At 42.7% G+C, this 19,099-nt stretch overlaps 1 protein-coding gene across 15 annotated transcripts in view; it reads left to right on the top strand.

Annotated features, from left to right (window-relative positions):
- The window catches only part of nbeaa (neurobeachin a), a 106,986-nt gene that overhangs the window by 68,377 nt on the left and 19,510 nt on the right, over positions 1-19,099 (top strand). For 8 of the 15 annotated variants that reach the window (XM_086308916.1, XM_086308915.1, XM_086308914.1 and 5 more), the window contains exons 14-35: positions 881-960; positions 1,344-1,406; positions 1,788-1,885; positions 4,127-4,219; positions 6,808-6,916; positions 7,025-7,106; positions 7,360-7,483; positions 7,613-7,805; positions 8,677-9,363; positions 9,492-9,935; positions 10,634-10,851; positions 11,029-11,182; positions 11,645-11,668; positions 12,061-12,144; positions 12,849-13,029; positions 14,431-14,555; positions 14,663-14,731; positions 14,870-15,038; positions 15,347-15,732; positions 16,143-16,279; positions 17,968-18,122; positions 18,930-19,056. In XM_086308916.1, coding sequence (XP_086165042.1) covers positions 881-960; positions 1,344-1,406; positions 1,788-1,885; positions 4,127-4,219; positions 6,808-6,916; positions 7,025-7,106; positions 7,360-7,483; positions 7,613-7,805; positions 8,677-9,363; positions 9,492-9,935; positions 10,634-10,851; positions 11,029-11,182; positions 11,645-11,668; positions 12,061-12,144; positions 12,849-13,029; positions 14,431-14,555; positions 14,663-14,731; positions 14,870-15,038; positions 15,347-15,732; positions 16,143-16,279; positions 17,968-18,122; positions 18,930-19,056 — 3,802 coding nt within the window. The remainder of the gene's footprint in view (positions 1-880; positions 961-1,343; positions 1,407-1,787; positions 1,886-4,126; positions 4,220-6,807; positions 6,917-7,024; positions 7,107-7,359; positions 7,484-7,612; positions 7,806-8,676; positions 9,364-9,491; positions 9,936-10,633; positions 10,852-11,028; positions 11,183-11,644; positions 11,669-12,060; positions 12,145-12,848; positions 13,030-14,430; positions 14,556-14,662; positions 14,732-14,869; positions 15,039-15,346; positions 15,733-16,142; positions 16,280-17,967; positions 18,123-18,929; positions 19,057-19,099) is intronic. The other 7 variants (XM_086308919.1, XM_086308918.1, XM_086308917.1 and 4 more) reach the window with 3 other exon arrangements.

Below are 19,099 nucleotides of genomic sequence, written 5' to 3'. Positions count from 1 at the left end.
GGATTTGCAGATGCACTGTACAGGCTCGTTTTTACGGACGTTTGAGTTCGCGATGGACAGTTCACGTTACAAAGCACTGCACTGTTTTTCTTGGTCTTCATGCATTTATCACACTGCAGTTTGTGGTGTGTTTTCAGGTGGTGGAATTGTTAGTCCAATAATCACACAACTGGTATGTTAACTCCAACTTTAATGGTTGCCTTCTTTCGTTCCTCCACACAAGAAGAAACCGACCCTCCAAAAACTTCTACTTCCCCTTCCAGCCTCCGCGTAGCCATGCCCCCCTTCACTGGACACTTGCGCAGTGGGACAGATACATCTTAAAAGAATAATTCAATGTTTTGCTTTGCACATGACTTCTTCTTGGTTAACATCACTTGAGTTAAAACCAGAGTATTTCAAAGCATCGGATGAAGACCTTTTATAAGGGCATGCTCTTTGCCTTCTGTGAAAGTAAACTTACACGGAAAATACTGTTGTGTTTTTTTAGCTCGATTATCTGTGTGTAAACCACCACAGCAAACAACTCATCCAGTACCAAAGCTGTAAAGTATATACAGTGGATTACAGCGGTTGTTTGGTTTGGATCACATTTTTGTGAATTACTGCGTCTTTGCTGTAATACGTTAGATTAGTACAATCATAAAATATCCAAATTGCCACTAGAGTTAATGACAGTTATTTACAGTCATATAGCAGAGTGAGTGTGTGCGAGCGTGTTTGTGTTAACGTGTTTTTCTCTGCTCTCCAGGAAGCCTAATAAAATCCAATATCAGTAAACACCAAGGCTCAGTGGTGGGCTTATTTAGCCGATCATTATCGAGTGTAAAAATGTATTTTTAACAGGAAATTAATTTTGTGTTTGCGCGTCTTTGTCTAGATGGACCACGACCGTCCCAAAAGGAGATCATCTCACTCAGAGCCTTCATGCTCCTCTTCCTCAAACAACTCATACTCAAGGTAAAATGAGAGAAACCGATTTACCGTGATCTTCATCGCATAAGATCCAAGAAATCGCTTCTTTTTTAGCTTTCTTTTCCTATTATGTCCTCTGTTGTTTTTTCTCCTGGGGACTGTTGGCTTAATCTAAAATGTGTGTGTGGAGAATTGCATTATAGATTTGCAGCGTGAATAAAACACTGTAGCTTTTGTGTTTGTGCGCTCTGATATTGATTTGTTCCTGTATTTGCGCACGCGCGTGTGTGTGTGTGTGTAAGGAGGTTGTTACTGCTTCATGGTAAAAATGCAGCCAGAAACAGAATTAATGAAGCGGTGTGTAGTTAATAAGAGGTAAAAAACAACAGGAGATCACGAATGTTTAACTGAATGTCTGGTTTTCACAGGACCGGGGCGTGAAGGAGGACGAGCTGCAGAGCATTCTCAACTATCTACTGACCATGCATGAGGTAAATGCTAAATTCTGTATTAAAATAGACACTGAGAGAGGGCAAAAGAGGGAAACAGAGAGACTGTGAGAGCGGTTGAGTGGAGCTGGTGGCAAAATGTGCATTATAATTTGTGGGCTGAAGTTATGGTCCACTTAAACGAGTGAGTGTGAGTCAGCTTCAGTGCTGTGACCGCATGGAAAATGGAGCAACAATGAACTGAACAGAATGTTCTCTTCTGTAACAATTATATCTATTCTTGCTCTGAAATACCACCTGCCATTCTGTAATCCACCCCCTCCGCGTCCACCCTTACAACTCTCTTTGTCCTCTTAACCCTGTGTCCGTCTGTCCCACAGGGCTTTCTCCATCTCACCTGCTTCATCTTTCCTTTCTTTGCAGGATGAGAATATTCACGACGTGCTCCAGCTGTTAGTGGCCCTTATGTCTGAACACCCGGCGTCCATGATCCCCGCATTTGACCAGAGAAACGGCATAAGGTGAATGCTGCTCACACATCTGCATACATATTAAAAAGGTTTTACACAACACCAGAACCTGAAAAAATAAGTTTATGGTTAGAGCTATGCTGTTTGTGTCAACATAGGCATCCATATGCATCTATGTCGATATCTATATTAGTATTATATATTATTTTGTTATAAGAAAACCCATGATTTATTATGAATAATTTAATTGAAGTAGATAGTGTTCATTCAGAAAAGTGTAATATCTTTCATAAATCCCCAAACTGCTGCGTCATAGGTGTTGTGTTTCTTATTATTATTACTATTTGCCTCCTTGGCAAACTTTTAAAAGAATAGGAATGGTAGATGTGGTTTATACATTAAAAATCATTTTAGTTTCTTTCTTGGCAATTTATTGTTTGAAATTAAAACGACAGGATGCTTTCATAAGGTTTTATAGGTGCATAAAGGTTGAAAATATGGCAGTTTAACAAATTGCTACTTGGTTGCCAGGCAGCATGATAGCGTCATAATTTCAACATGCATAATTTAACTTTTGTAGACGAGTTAAAGGTTAGTGTCATAAAATAAAAATTGTACAATGCTTTTAAAGGGTGATGTAGGTGTATAAACGCTAAAAGCTGACCATTTTAACCTGTTGGCAGGTGGCTAGAAGGCAACATGATGATGTTATATTATCTGATGTAGATAAGAACCTTCGGGGGTCTAAGATTTACCTATGTGCCAAGTTTGGTTGCTCAGCTCCTGGTGGTATAGGAGGAATTTGGGGACAAAGAAACAAATAGAGATTTAGTATATTGTAGTAGGATATTTAACAAGTGTCTCCATAGTGTAGTGAATTACACATTTGCTTGGCAAACCAAAGATTGCTGGAGAAACAAGTCGTTTTTGGAGTTGTGTCAGGAAGGGCACCTGGTTTAAAAGTCAAACACGCTGGCCCACCCACTGTGGCGACCCCTTGTGACAAGGGAGCAGCCAGAAATAAATGTTTAAGAGCAGGTCGGTCAAATCAAGGCATACACCAACAAAAGTTCGAATGTGACCTGCTGAAGTGTGAAGATTGCAGGAAATTAGGCCATCGATGTTTGACTTTTCACTTCTGTACCAGTAAGAATTGCGTTGCAAATTGTTCAGAAAGAAAAGGACCTGTTGTCCGAAAGGTTAAATTCATCGAGCCAGAGGTCAGAATCATCATTGGGGCCTTCTTACTAACAAAGGCATTGCATTAAGGTGGTAGGTGGGCGGATGTGTTTCTTTGATTCATAAGAAGAGATCCTTTGTAACAGCAGACTAATTGAATGTGGGAAAACTGAGATGGGATGAGCCCGACTGATATAGGATTTTTAAGATCAATATTTGGTCATTTATATATCTGACATATTGGCCAGTTTTTTTTCCTAAAATTTGATATGTGTAGATATTCAAAAGCCAAATATTACTTATGCTCTGCCTGACTGCCTAGCTGGTTTTATTTGTGGTGTTGCAAACGCCTGTGGCCTCTGGTGGACAAACTGTGCAATGTCAGTATTCGTGGTTGAAGGGTGTTTCTCCCATCTCTTTACTTTTTAAAGTTTCATTTATTGGATGTTATAAATCCTGATACTGATATATCAGCACCACTCTAGTAATTACCCTTGTGTCAGTCTGTTCTGTTCATCATCCATAAAATGTGAATGTTTTCACAGTGGGCTGCTTTACAGTAATAGAAAGGGATAATAGAAATGTGTTGGTTTTTGGTATGAAGCCCCTTTCTAAAACCAGTGAAAGATTTAGACATAGATTTAAAATTTACTCAATAGTATTAGTTTAATTGTTTAATTCAGATAAAATTCCTGTAGTTTCACATTATGTTTCTCGAGTAGCTCGAACTACGCAGCCTTTTTCAAAGACGTACCCTTGCTGTGCTTGTAATTCCCCCAAAGCACGACGACACATGGATGTCTTTTTGGTTGCTATGGTAATTCTTCTGTTGCTAGAGAGCTAGTTGCAAACTGTGGCTTGTTCCTCTTTTTTTTTTTTTTTTTGATGTACTGTGTGCACGCTTCTTTGAAGAAAATGTTTCAGTCAGCGCTCGTGTTGCAAACTGTGACTCTTAAGAATGTTTGCTGAGTTTCAGGCAGCAGGTGTTTACTACACAGTGAAGAACCCCTAATTTTGCTCTTGTTTTTTTTGTTTGCTTGATGTTTGCTATTGTAGTAAAGAAAGATGTTATAACTGTCTCTCTGACCTGTGACTCTGTCTCACATGTTACAGGGTAATCTGCAAGCTCCTGGCCTCTAAGAGTGAGAGTATCCGGGTCCAGGCACTCAAAGTTCTGGGCTACTTCCTCAAGCACCTTGGTCACAAGTCAGTACTGCTTGCTGAGCTTTCCTGGTATATTTCCTTTGTGTGGTTTTCTGCAGCACTGAAGTGAGGGAGTACTTGATATTTTCCTATAATCCTTTTATCTTTTACTACTAAACCCCCCCCAAAATGCTGCATCAGTGGAGGGAGATGGAGATGTGCCACGCATAGTGTAGGTTTGAGTGTGTGGAAAGACACTGCAGTAAAGCTGCAACAGTGCAGTCTCCACTGAACCTTAGAAAGACTGTTTGTTTGTGTGTACACCAAGATAATGCCCTCGTCATCATGTCCAGGCGGAATAATCCTTTTGACAGTGTGCACTGGCAGGGAGGTGGAACCTTGATGAGCAGCAGTGAATGCTGGGGGATTTATTCATCCCATGTGACAGCCGCGCCTCTCGCTGCCTGACATGAGAGCAGGCTGCCATAATGCACCTGAGCCCTGCACCGTCAGCCCCCCACCTACTTAACATCTGCTTTAGCCAAACATCCCGTAGGGCTGCCCCTTTCAGTCTACATGTCATTTCACTGCATATGGAAATTTAATATCGATCCTAATCAGTACATCAGTCTTAAATTAAATAGTAAAGCCAATCATGCATACGTTACAGTAAAGTAAAAAGTGCTTTTCCTAATAATCTTCAAATATTCTTAAATATACTGAACATTGTCAGGTGGTATTAGATTTACTGATAATCTGATTTCTCATATTAAAAAAAGAAAGCACAATAAAAAAATCAGGGTTCTGCTATGATAACGTCTTAAAAGCCAGTGACATTTTGAATTAAAGATTATCTTACCCTGAACTTATCTAGACATTTCCCAGCAGAACTGCATGTTAGAATATAAATGTCTGATGTAGCCAGAGCAAAATCTTTAAAGTTCATGCGATGTCCACTGTAAGAGCGATCTAGGTAGCTGTCGACTTTATATTTAAATAAATACACGTCTGCTGCTGTGTTTCTTGGGAAGGTTTTTTCCAGCTGTCAGTCAACTCAAAGTGCAGCTACTCCTAAAAGGCAGATGGCCTACTTTAATCATGCGGCATAATGCAGAACTGTGCGCAGGTCTTGAGCCATCCCTCAAGTCCTTAAAGTGGTCTTGAGTTCTCCAGGCTTTTCAAGTTTACCAAGTTCTTTTGGACATTGGCTGCTTTTTCAGCCATTTTCAGTCCAGTCCTTGTACCTGACCATGTTCAGCTGAGCTATCTGCAGCAGTATCTGAAAGTCATGTCAAGGAATAGGAGAAAATCCAGCAATAAACTGACACAAGACTTGGTAGATCTAGCTCTAGCTAGTTGATCCATCTACTGTTCCCTGAAACCTCATCAGAAATGGTCTCTGTGGAAGGGTGGCTGTCAAGAAGCCATACTTGAGGAAACGGGGAAAAAAAGAGTGAATTGTGCCAAATTACATAAGAAATGGACTAAAAATCAGTGGCACAAATGCAGAAACGCGCCAGATTTTGATCCACCATGCAATGCCGCCTGGAAAGCAGCCTTAATTGCCAGAATGACAGTGGTCCCATACACTGTCAGTGCAGTGAAAGCATGTCTGGATGGGAGACTGTTAGTCATGGATTGGTCTCCCCAGAGCGCGGACCTCATCATTACTGAAGTGTGGGATCATCGTGGGAGAGAACAGAATAAAAGGCAGCAAACATCCACAGAAGAGTTTCAAATGTGCTTCAAGAATTATTCTATTCCTGAAGACTACTTAAAGAAATTACAACAAATTTTGGCTCAGAATTGTACAAACAGTGTACTTCCATGTGTGTTTGCACGTTTCAGTAAATCGCTGGATCTTTTTTCCATTTTCCCTGCAAAATATAAAGAAATGAGGAGTAGCTCAAGACTTTTCAACAGCACGGTAGTTTAATACCTGTCGTAGTCGTCTTCACTGCCATCCTCTACAATAGCCTGCCAGACTCGGTAACAGCTTCTTGAGTACGGTTACACTGAATCTATAGACTTGCCTTATTATGACAGCCAGGTATATAGACGATGCTTTTATTTATAAGCCATTTTGCCTCGAGTTTATTCCATTTTTTTAAACAAAGTTGGAAGTTTGAGCTGATGTCAAAACCAATTTCTCTAAATGAGTATGTTTTTGGAAAATATCATTTAAAACGGCACAATAGTAGCTAAAGTGACTCATTATTTTGACTGTATATGCGCGTGTGATTAAATCCTCCAAAGGCTTTGGTCAGGAATATGAAGGCGCTTCAAGCATTATTCATTTAATTCAATTGTAAAATACTCAGAAGTTATTCATCCCTGATTCCTGAGCCTCTCAAGTTTAAACCCTCTTATAAGCACAATTTTTACCCACCGGCAAGGTAACTAATAAAAGTTAATCATTCACAGCCATATGAGCATTGCCCCGCTGCCTCCTATGGTGTCGTCGTATTGTTAATGCCTCTTGTTAATTTCTCTTGTTGGTATTCAATTCGTATCCTCTCTGGTCCCATCATCGCTGACAGGGCCACATGGTGCCACCTGCCAATATCAGACCGTCACCCGGTCAGTGACAATCAGTGTCAGTTTCAACTGTCATAAAGCCTTTACAAATGTGTGTGTTTGTTTCCCTGCAGGAGAAAGGTTGAGATCATGCACACACACAGCCTATTCACGCTGCTGGGAGAGAGGCTGATGATGCACACCAACACCGTCTCTATCACCACCTACAATACTCTGTACGAGGTAGGTGAATGTCAGTAAATATTACAATGGATCAAGCCATCGGATCTGAGTTGTTGGGATCTGTGTGTTTATAATTTAATGACTACTGTCAATCTTCTAACCGTGCAGATTCTGACTGAGCAGGTCTGCACTCAGGTTGTTCACAAACCACACCCAGACCCCGACTCCACTGTCAAGATCCAGAATCCCAGTAAGTGCATAAGCACTTCACCTCGCATCTGTGTCTCTCTGCGGTCTTTGGTCTGCCAGTAATGGAGTGTTTTGTTTGTTTTGCCTTTTCTTAATGCGAGTAAACAAACAAAGCGTAAATTGAGAAGCTGACACTGCTGCCATCTTCCACTTCTTGATCTCATTCCAAATGCTTTAAAAGTATTTGCTTCTCCTTCTCTCTCATCTTGTTCTTCTCTTCCCTTTACTTGGTTTTCTTTTTACCTCACACCCAGTGATTCTGAAAGTGGTGGCCACCTTGCTGAAGAACTCCAGTCCCAGTGTGGAGCTGATGGAAGTCAGGAGACTTTTTCTTTCTGACATGATAAAACTCTTCAGTAACAGCCGCGAGAATCGCCGGTAAAAAGCACACAAATCACTGTACCTGCACTTATCCAGCCGTGTTCATTAGCTCCTCACTGTGGCTTTTATTTTGAAATCAAACTCATGCTACAGCTCATCTCACATGCTGCCTGTTTTGTGCACCAGCTGCTTGCTGCAGTGCTCCGTGTGGCAGGACTGGATGTTCTCCCTCGGATACATCAACCCCAAGAACCCAGAAGAGCAGAAAATAACCGAGATGGTGTACAACATATTTAGGATCCTTCTCTACCATGCCATCAAATACGAATGGGGAGGATGGAGGGTCTGGGTGGACACCCTTTCAATAGCACACTCCAAGGTAAGAGTGGGAAATGCACAATTCAATAACAGTTCCCAGTAGTCTTATTTCGTTTAGTACAAGTATAGCTTGTTATTTCGATTATGTTATTTCTGCTGTATTTTAGATTTGGTGGTATGTCTCTGTCCTGGGACTTCCAAAGCCTTCCATGTACATACATGAATGCCAAAGATGGCGAGATTGGCAATAAGACCGAGCAAGAGCAGTGAAGGTGTCAATAAAAGCAAACGTGACATTAGTAAAAATCAGAAATGGCAAATAAAAAGGAGGAGCTGTAGTAGAGGGGAGCGCAAAGTGGCTTGCAGATCGGTAACAACTGCAAGCGAGCTAATGGGAGATTGTCCAATAGGAGCCTTAGATAGGGCTTAAGCTCATGTGGGCTGCCACTGATGACAGCTGTTGTGCAGCACTGCTGGTTGAGCTTGACTTTCTTGTCTGCTGTTTGGCTACAAATGAGCAGATATTAATGGGGATTTTCCAGGTGCTGATATTCTGATTCAAGCTGCTTATAAGCTGTACAGAAACCTGGTGATTTGTGCAATTTGACCACTGTTATGTGTTGTTTCAACATCTTCCAGGGCCAGAATGACCCAGCATTGAGACACTTTCAGAAACTGATCACCTCTCTTTTCACTGTTCAGTGACAGAACTTTAACTCGCCCTTTTTTCTCATCTCGGGGTAAAAGTGAAGGGGCATTATGGGTAATGGTCTAATGGCCCCGGAAGGCTAGTGTCCCAGTTTTCTGCACTTTGGTGTAAATGATCTATGAGTCTCCTTTGGACTACCGTGTGGCTATTGATGTGAAGATTCACTTTTGTTAGTGCTTGTGTGCCGATAACATTACCAGTTATAATCTACCATCTGTCACAGGTGACCTATGAAGCCCATAAGGAGTATTTGGCGAAGATGTATGAGGAGTACCAGCGACAGGAGGAGGAAAACATGAAGAAGGGAAAGAAAGGCTCAGTTTCCACCATCTCCGGCCTCTCTGCCACACCTGCGCCTGTCGTCAATGGCAACTTGGAGATCGATGACAACTCCCAGACGCAGACACCTGAGAGTGAGGCGGAGTACAGCGAGGGGGCCGGCGCAGACTCACGCAACCTCCTCGCAGAAGGCGCGGTGAAGAGACCTGACGGAGAAGCACTTACACCTGGGGAGCAAAGTGCAGGTCCAGGCGTGAGAGTGGAGGTCCATGACCTTCTGGTAGACATTAAAGCAGAGAAAGTAGAAGCCACGGAAGTAAAGCTGGATGACCTGGACCTCTCTCCTGAAGGTCTTGGTGGAAGTGTAGGTGGAGGAGGTGGGGGAGGAATGGAAAATGGACCTCTGGTTGAGGTAGATTCTCTCTTGGACAGTGCTTATTGCAGTGTGGTTCAGAACCTAAATGGGAATCTGGCGCCTAAAGATGACACATCTGGTTCGGGGGTTGGAATGGGGACAAACCTCGGGCTTTCAGGAGTCAGCCTGGATGATGATGGGAACATGGGTCCCCTCATCACATTGGCGGATGAGAAAGACAGTGTCCCGAGCAACAACGGATTTCTCTTCAGTAAGGTAGGATTAGTATTACTGTGCTGCCTAATCCTTCTTAGTCCTTTTTACTCTCCCAAATAATGTTTCTAAGTTTTCCTCAAACCTGAAGCTGTACTGTTTTCCCATTTTTCCCCATTCATTCCTTCCAGGTTGATGAGAAGTTGCTTCCAGCTTTGGCAGCCACAGACCCCCTTGTACTGCCCAGTCCAGATCAGCCCACTCCATCCGGCCCAGCCCCAGCTCACTCCACCACCAGCGCTAGTGATGACCTCAGCCTGCTGGCCCACATGACCAGCTGCGGCTCTGATTTAACACAAACCCAAAGCCACACTACCGGGGAACTTCCAGAGGATGGGCCCTTCAAAATCCAAAGCCCTCTTGCTGACATCAGCTCAATTGCTGAGGCTGAGAGCCAGACCCAGGGAACCTCTAGACCAGATTTCCCAGAGGGAGAGGGCACAGCCGGTGCAGACGGAGAGACTGCAGGGCTTAAGACTGGAGGAGATACAGCCAGCACCACCTCTGACACAGAGAGGTCAGATGATGGGAAAGACAAGGACACAAAGAAGATCCAAACTACTGCAACCACTCAGGTGTGTTTAAGTGTGTTCAGCTGGTTAAGAGGGAGCTCCTCACATGTTGTGTACACACTGGTCAGCAAATAAACTAAGTAACTCTGCCATGAGGTGTTATCCTGCACATATGAGTGATTTTTTTTATTTCCTTTGCTGCATTTATCAAAATGTTAAAAAAAATTATAATGTGAATGCATTAAAATAAAAATAGAAAAAAGTGTGTAATCATCCTTATAAATCACATTAATACCTATTGTCTTTCATCTAATACCTCATGACTTTCAAGTGGCTGCAGTGCCTCATTATGTTACCCTTGCTTGTTGGAATTTTGGGTAATAAAATCACAGAAAGCTGGGGAAAGTGCTTTTTCACCTCCCCCACTGAGATTTATCCTCTCAGTTTAAGGACTGAACAAGTGAGCCACTGGTCACAAACCTGCCTCTCTACCCTGTCCAATGTGATTTGTGTTGTGATTAAAATAAACAGTTCAGCAGCAGTCCTGTTTTCCCGGCCAAAAAGCTGAGAAGCTGCCCACACACGAGCTAAGTTTCAGCAACCGATCAGTGAATGCACAATGAGAGTCTTCTGTGTTTTTTGGGGGGCTTTTTTCCTGTGGTTTTGACACCTTAAATGAAATTGAATTTCATCGATGCGTGTATGCCAAGTCTTATATTAGACCAAATGAGCTTCACTTGCTTATTCAACAACTGTTACAGGCCCTCCACGGTCGCACTGCAGCCCAGTTGGAGAGGGACCTACGCGTTGATTTGGGTTTCAGGGGTATGCCCATGACGGAGGAGCAGCGGCGTCAGTTCAGCCCAGGCCCGCGTACGACCATGTTCCGAATCCCAGAATTCAAATGGTCTCCAATGCACCAGAGGTTGCTCACTGACCTGCTGTTTGCCCTGGAGACAGATGTGCATGTGTGGAGGAGGTGAGTTCGATGCTGTGTTCGCCAGGTGTGTGTTAGTTGACCATTTTTAGTCATTTTACGCCTCGTTTTAAATAAACTGATTATGCTAAAGATCTGATTCATGTGACAGCTATATTGTGTTTTCCTGTTAGAAACTATGTCTTACTTTCAAACGGTTTGCATTTTATTCTCTTCCAGCCACTCCACGAAGTCGGTGATGGACTTTGTGAACAGCAATGAAAACATCATCTTCGTCCACAACACGATCCACCTCATTTCTCAGATGGTGGACAACATCATCATTGCCTGTGGAGGCATTCTGCCTCTCCTGTCTGCTGCCACCTCCCCTTCCGTAAGTGGCTCTTCTGCACCCCTCTGTGGTAGGAGGGAAAACTGCAGGTCGACAGCTCTTTCACAGGCCTGTTACTGGAGCGTTAAAGCCCACACAGACTTTTTTTTTTTTTTTGTATGTGTGTGTGGTTTTTTTAGTTCCCCTTGCAGCACAGATCTTGTGTGCCTTGATAGGGCTATTTCCCTGAATTAATCTAGAAAATCACAGTAGACAAAATAAAATAAAAAAAAGACTTGTAAACGAATTTAACTCCCAATTAAACCAGTATGTGCAACTGTCAACCTAACCCTTCTTAACAATATTTAGTTCTAATCCCTTCAATTAACCGTTTTCGTTAGCTTGATAGCCTATTGTTTTAAGCGTTTTTGCATTTTAACCTTTCTTTTCCTCTCTGTGTTACATGTGTTTTGTGTATTTTCTTGTCTTTTTTTCTCTCTGTTTTTGTCTGTTTTGCATGTGCAGAATTCTAAGAGTAGTGCCAACACTGTAAGTTTGCAGTTTCTTCCTCTTTTTCTATTCTACTAATACTTAGCTCTGGTTTATTAACCATTGTGACTGACACTAACCCTTGCTTGTCTGACATCCATAGTGTTTCTGCGTGTTGTGCTCCTCTGCTGCTTACCTTATATTGTCTAAATCTATTGATTTCTTAGTCTCTGTTCATAAAGATTAAGTATGTCAACCCAGTTAGAATACTATGTGAATATATAGGGGGTGAAAAAGCCTAAAAAGCCACAGCATGGATCAATAAGAAACAAAAGGGAGAAGATTATTTGGGGGGTATATAGTCTGCTTATATATTTTACGAGAGAGAGTATTTCCAAACGTCCTTGGGGGGTTCATCTGCTAAGCCTGTCCCATTTGTATCAACGCTAAAGAAGGCAGGAGGAGCCGGACCCCAGAGGGGGTCAAAGGGAGAGGAGGTGACCCCTGTTCCTGGGGGAGGAGGCGCAGGGGGAGAGGTGCGTAAAGAGCTTGAGACTCTCATCATCACCAGAAGAGCTAAGAGCACCAACCCAAGCCCTTCTGTCTTCACCTTGTGTGTCTGTTATCCCCCAAAATGTCTGTGCTCACTTGCTCTGATGAGCCACCAGATGCTTGCGCTGTCAGCTCTCCACAGCCCTGCACGTCCTGCTTACTGAAGCAGAGACACAGAAAACTACACCGCTTGGTTTTGACCCCTGCAATGCTGCCTTCAGATTTTCAATGTAGTCGCACCACAGTTTGATAAATCAAGGGGCCCATAAGATATTCAAGGCTAGCCCAAGTGTGTCCACACTACTGCTGTTAATGCTAAAAACCCACACTGTCTTTGCCACAACCCCACTGTCACCATGATATGTGTGTCACCAGGCTGTACTTTGTGTTTTGTAGAACACCTCATGTTGCCAAACGTCATCATTATAAGTATGTTTTTCACTAAACCAGCATGACACTCAAGGTTGCCTTCCGTGTTTGTTGTGCAACAGCCAGCCGTGACCGTTTTGGTCCTGCTCATTGCAAGGCGCGACTGCATAGGTTTTTTCTGTTGTTTGTTAAAATAATAAGATAACTCAGGATTTCTTCATCCCTCCTAACTTCTGAGAGCATCCAGTGCGTTGTGTTTAAGTGCCAGTTTTTCACTGAATAACTGGCGAGCACGTGTTGTGTTTTCCCTCTTTCGCAGACGGAGTTGGAGAACATCGAGGCGACGCAGGGGATGTCTTCAGAGACGGCCGTCACTTTCCTCTCTCGTCTCATGGCCATGGTGGACGTGCTGGTGTTTGCCAGCTCCCTCAACTTCAGTGAGATTGAAGCGGAGAAGAACATGTCGTCAGGAGGACTGATGAGGCAGTGCCTCCGCCTCGGTGCGTCCGAGTTGAATCTCTTCAGTGTTTATAAAATGTTTAGATGAGCTGATTCTTAGTCGAGACCAGCAGTTCTCAACTACGAGGGCCGCAGGAAGAAGTGCAGGAGGAGCATGGGTGACCAGGTCAAGCTAAATTATAAGGCAGCTGTTGTGTTTTGGCAACTATCAGCTTCTGAAGGCTCGTGCAAAAAAACAAACTGCTTCATGGCCTCGTTGCATATGACTGGAACTGAAAGTTACTTATGTCAGCATTAAGATTACTGAACAGTTTTCAAATTAAATGTGTAGTTTTAAAGTTAAACATGTGAAAATATGCCAGTTTTTATTTCCCTGAGGTTTAAAATGCTTTTTTGTTTATCGCTATTGGAATAAGTATTTTTAAATTATACAGATATACTGTAGATAAGTCCATCCATTTTTATCTGCTTAGCCAATTCAGGTTTTGGGGAATTGGAGGCACCTTGGGTAGAGAGCTTAGAGAAAGAGAGGGACAACCACTGGAGATTTGAAAATAAAAAAACAAATTCATTTTTTGCTAATTGGCAAAATAACCGCAACAAGCTTTCATTCCAAAATAATTGTTGATTCCCTTTACACCATGTTGGAGGCAGTCCTGGCTAACTCTTGCTAATAATTGGCTGTCTCTGTTGTGGACCACCTTTTTATCATTTAGCAGCTTGTGACAAATCCCAGGTCTCAATCCCAGATGACCCCCATTTTTCACAAGCTGGCTCAAGCTGACTAACAAGGAATCCATGCAAGAGGTTTATGTAAATAAAACATTCATTAGAGAGAAAACAAACATGAACTTGAGTGGAAAACCCAGGTGAGCTGCTTTAGCCGGTGAAAGCAGGCCACGACCGCCTCAGTAGGAGGTTCATCACAGGGTGCTTCCAGTGGATCCAGATTACTTATATTTAATCTCTGAGTCTTTCTGTCGCTGTACCTTTCTAAGGAGGAAAGATGGAAGGCAGTTCCTCAGTTTGAGAGCTCCAGTGATTGGTTAATTAGCTGATTATTGACTTGTTCAGTGTTTTATAATCAAGTGGTTTTTCTCACAGAAATATTTGATTGCTGGCAGAGCACATCAGTTTACTTAATTTCTTAGATTATTGTAAGTGGAGTATTTCTAGGATGACCTTACATTTCTGCTACACCATATTGTAATGTCATTTCTGATGTAGGGCAGAGAAATGATCACATCACAAAATAAAAATCGTTCTTTGTTTGTAATGTATGGGTGCATGTATGTGTGCTTTAAATAAATGCTTATACACGCTGCAGTCATGACATGCATGACTTCAGGACATCCCCTGTTTGTTTTTTCTTGAAATGTAAAAGCCGACTCCATTACACTATACTTACCTGTTTTTTTCCTCTACCTCTCCGTCTCGTTCAGTATGTTGTGTTGCGGTTAGGAACTGCCTGGAGTGCAGGCAGAGACAGAGAGATCGGAGTTGCAAGTCCTCCTTAACCAGCAGCAAGTCACAGGACAGCCTCCACAGTGCCTCCACCGCCAGCAAGGTAGCACACGCATGAATCGAGGACGCATTCAGCAACACCTAAAACTGTCACAGAAACATGCATATGTATGACACGCCACCTTTTGATATCCTGTCTTCCATATTTAGCAGGATCCAGACAGACTTCTCCAGGATGTAGACATTAATCGTCTCCGAGCTGTGGTTTTCAGAGATGTGGTAAGCGTGCGGGTGTATTTTTGGTATATACAGTATTCGTCTGGTTATACATACAGGGAGCAAAAAAAAAAAAAAAAAGAAGATGCCTGAGTGTTTCTCTGCTGAATAACTTTGTGTGCGTGTGTTGTTTTGCTGCAGGATGACAGTAAGCAGGCTCAGTTTCTGGCGCTGGCAGTTGTTTACTTTATCTCAGTTCTCATGGTTTCGAAGTACCGGGACATTTTGGAACCCCAGCGAGAGATTGGCAGATCTACCAGCTTATCCGGGAGAAGCATCCGCCACGAGATTAACTCTCCAACCAGTACAGGTGACCTTTGTTTTTCTTTTGCTCCATCATCCTCCACATGCAAGCATGATTTTGGATGTTTGCATTGTTTGACCAAACAATGATACTGATAAGAAGAATCAATATGACACCAATAAAATAAAAAAAAGAGAAAATAAGGGTGTTACTTGAAAAAATGCTTTAAAGCATTAGTCTTTTTTTTCAGTTGAACATCAAAGGTCAGTATGTTGTGGAATTTCTTGATAATCCAATCTGCACTGAGAAAATATACTTCTTTAATTGTATCAGTGTTTATCCATAAAAAAAAAATTTCTTCCAAATTTCTCCAGAACATCCATCCACAGCCTTCCCCGACCGCGACAAACAGACCCCCACCCCTGTGGATGACTCCCCTCGTGCCGGCCTTCCACACACAGACTCGGGCATTGGAGAAGAGGGCCATGTGAGCGGATCGCTAAACGGTTCGGAGATGGGTCTTGGACTCGGGCTGGGCCTGGTGGGGAGAGAGACGGATAAAGATAGAGACAGAGACATCGGAGGAGGAAGTGGGGGAGGAGGCACAGATCTGTTATGCAGTCTGTCATCTGATGTTAGAAGGTCACAGGAGAGCCTTTTGGATTCTCCCCATAACCCCGGCTCCACCCCCAACGCTAGTCAAGCCCCGCCTTCGTCCATCTCCAGCATCAGTCAAACAAACAAAGGCATCAATGTCAAGGTGGGCGTGTGATTCCAGCATCCACATGAGCCTAATTCTGAGAAAACAATAGTCAGCACATATCTTTAGATCTCTCAGTTGTAGTTTCTTTAAATATTTGAAAATCACTGTGTTTTATTTTAACTAATAGAAATCTGGTTTAATGCAGTCCAAATGTATGTATCCATTTATGTTTACCCTATACTGTAGAGGTCACGTGAATTTTCTATTACTTTTATCGCCTGTATTTGTAGCTGGTTGATTACCTGAGCTTAGATGCTCCTTTCAGTGAGCTTATGTGTGATTAGAACATACTCACTTTTCCATGTTAGATAAAAGAACAAAATAAAACCACCATTCAAAGCAAAATTTAGTGATACGCCTCATAAGTATCGTGTTCTGTCTCTCGTTCGCTGCTCTCGGGAATGCAGGAAATCCTGAAGAGCCTGGTGGCAGCTCCCGTTGATGGAGGGGACTTGGGACAGGAGTCTGGGCCAACTCCCTATCACCCAGACCCTGCCTTGAAGACGCACCCCATGCTGCCCATGCAGTTCCACTCCTTCGACAGGTCAGTCCCAGTTTTTGGACCTACGTGGGGCGTAAAACAAGCAGAGATATTAGCTTCGGTGCAGCCTGACACATCCATCAGTTAAACGATTTTGGGTACAGAGACTACATTGTTTAGTGTAGTGCTGTTTGTCAAGTTGCTTTGTACCAGTTTTAGAAAAACAGTGGGTGCAGAAACCGATCGTTGCCTCATATGTGGATAATTCTCACTTTGAACAAAGTTCTTTTGATGGTAACATTTACAAATACACACATTGTGCTCCCCTGCCAGCAGTCTGTGATATGTTTTGTTTGATGGTGACTACAATGGCACAAAGACAAGAAAGGCAAATGCAGCTGAGTGGTTTGAGTAAAATGGATGCATTAGTTTGAAAATTCAGTTTTAAAAAAAAAAAACCCCAGTAATGTTAATTTTTGTTTATCAGCAGTGATAGCAGGATAGTTTGGATTTTAGATTTAGATACTTGGACACGATGGGGGATGATAAGTTTAAAAAAAGGTTTCAGTTTTTTTGCTGACGACATGCTGATATCTCCTGTACAAAAACAGGAAACAATCACATCTGTATTAGTAGTAGTTTTGAAGTGCGTGCTCGCCCTTTCAGTTTCTACATTGAAAGACCCCTCCCTGAGCCTGCTTATGCTGGAGGTTTCTTCCTGTTAAAAGGGAGTTTTTCCTTCCCACTGTCCCCAAAGTGCTTGCTAATAGGGATCATATGATTGTTGGGTTTTTTTCTCTGTATGTATTATTATAGGGCATGGATGAGCAACTCCAGGTCTCGAGGGCCGGTGTCCTGCAGGTTTTAGATCCTTGATCCAACACAGCACTCGAGGCCTGGAGTTGTCTACCCACGTTGTAGGGTCTGCCTTACGATATGAAAGCACCTTGAAGCGACTGTTGCTGTGATTTGGCGCTATATAAATACAACTGAATTGAATTGATGTTTGCACATCTGTCTGAAGAAGAACTTACCCCTTGAAAGCCTAATAGGAAGAAGTTAGTGAGGGTGGTCTACCCTTGGAAAAACTCAGAAACTATTCTAACTTTATTGATATATACTGAGGTGTCAAAACTCATCATTAGTGTTACAAAGGACGTTTTCAAATGTCATCTTCGTGGGGAAAAGAGTTTATTCTATTCTATTTTATTTATTTGGTGCTGTAGCATACAGTAAAACCCAGTGATTTGACAGTCTGACCATGCACTAGGCGACAGTGGGGAGGAAGAACTCCCGTTCAACAGCAAGAGACCTCCAACAGAACCGGGCTTAGTGAAGGACAGCCATCTGACATGACTGGTTGGGGTTTAGGACGGAGACAAAACAGAAAAGAGGATCATAGAGAAATGGCAAACAGCAAATGGGATGCACCACATCGCATGCAGTGGTCGTATATGCATATATGGAGAATTCAGAGGGTAGTGGACGTGAAACACTCAGAGCGTCATGGGATGTCCCTCAACAGTCTGAGCTTATACTGTAGAAGCTTAACTTAGGGATGATTCAGGGTCACCTGACCTACAGGGTTTATTAGAAAGCATAGTTTTAAGATAAGTCTTGAAAATGGAGAAGGTGTATGTCTCCTGAACTATCTCTCACTGTACTTTTACAATAAGCCTATTTCAAGGTCTAGACGTAACAAATACATGGATACATGTTTGCCTGATGCCTTTATGTCTCGTCTTTCACAGGAGTGTCGTGGTTCCAGTCAAAAAGCCTCCACCCGGCAGCCTGTCAGTCAACACTGTGGGCACGCCCACCACTAGCGGAGGAGCCTCAGCTGGCAGCACACCCAACATTTTTGCTGCTGCAACAGCAACACCCAAGAGCATGATCAACACTACAGGTGGGAGAGAACACACAGCTGTAGCGCACACTTAACCCACCCATGTCTTTTTGAACCTACTCGTGTAATTTCGACGTGCATATATTCGATATTTTACTCATAAAGACTTTTGCCCAGTTGGTAGTGTGTGTGCTAAAGGAGATAGAGCACATAGAGAACTGCAGCATGACAAAGGTGTTTGTGTAAAAGGCCTCAAGCAGCTCAGAAACCGCTCAATCAAGCAGGGTTGAATTTCTTCTTTTGTTACAAAAAGTCTTTGAAGCTTCATGCTTTTGTCCTTTAACAGGCAGAGCAAACTGAACCAGCAGATCCTTTCAGGGTTAGTTTTAGCTTGTATATGAGGGCAGATGAAGGAAGTTGCAGACTGCGCAGCAACTATAAGATACTTATCTTATGGTGGACGTTGCACATATGGCTCATACTTAATACTGAATGCAGAAAAAACAGAGAGATATTGTCTATTAGATGATCCTTGACCCAAATTTAGGATAACGACAACATCAGCAGACTTGCAGATCATCCTTTCTGAGTAGAATCATGCTCAGCAGATCCACTGCAGCAGAGTGGATTTCTATTTGAGGCTTTGTCAGCCTGTTAGACATATTGTACTTTATCATACATGCATAATGGATAAGGAAGGGATTTGTTCTCTGGAATGGATTCTGTATATTGATTGAAAAGCTTTTTTCTCAAACCGGGGCCATTACCAAAAGGACAAGCAGCAGCATGTCCAGTTCCTTTATTACTACCATTACTGTTAACTTCATACTAATCTTGGTTCTTGTTACTATTTTCCCTCCTGTCCAGGTGCCGCAGATTCGGCCTCCTCATCCTCATCTTCCTCTTCATCTTTTGTCAATGGTGCAACTAGTAAGAATCTGCCAGCGGTGCAGACAGTGGCACCAATGCCAGAAGACACCATGGAGAATATGAGGTCAGAACTCTCGCCATCATACAGCCTTTGGCCATTTCATTTC

Source organism: Aulonocara sp. 'chitande type north' Nkhata Bay, linkage group LG10 (genome assembly GCF_057382095.1).
Source record: "Aulonocara sp. 'chitande type north' Nkhata Bay isolate Kocher_YH1m ecotype deep benthic linkage group LG10, A_spYH_male_GT1.1, whole genome shotgun sequence".
Classification (NCBI taxonomy): Eukaryota; Metazoa; Chordata; class Actinopteri; order Cichliformes; family Cichlidae; genus Aulonocara; species Aulonocara sp. 'chitande type north' Nkhata Bay.
The sequence above is the reverse complement of the archived record's forward strand: the minus strand, read 5'-3'. Positions and strand labels throughout refer to the sequence as shown.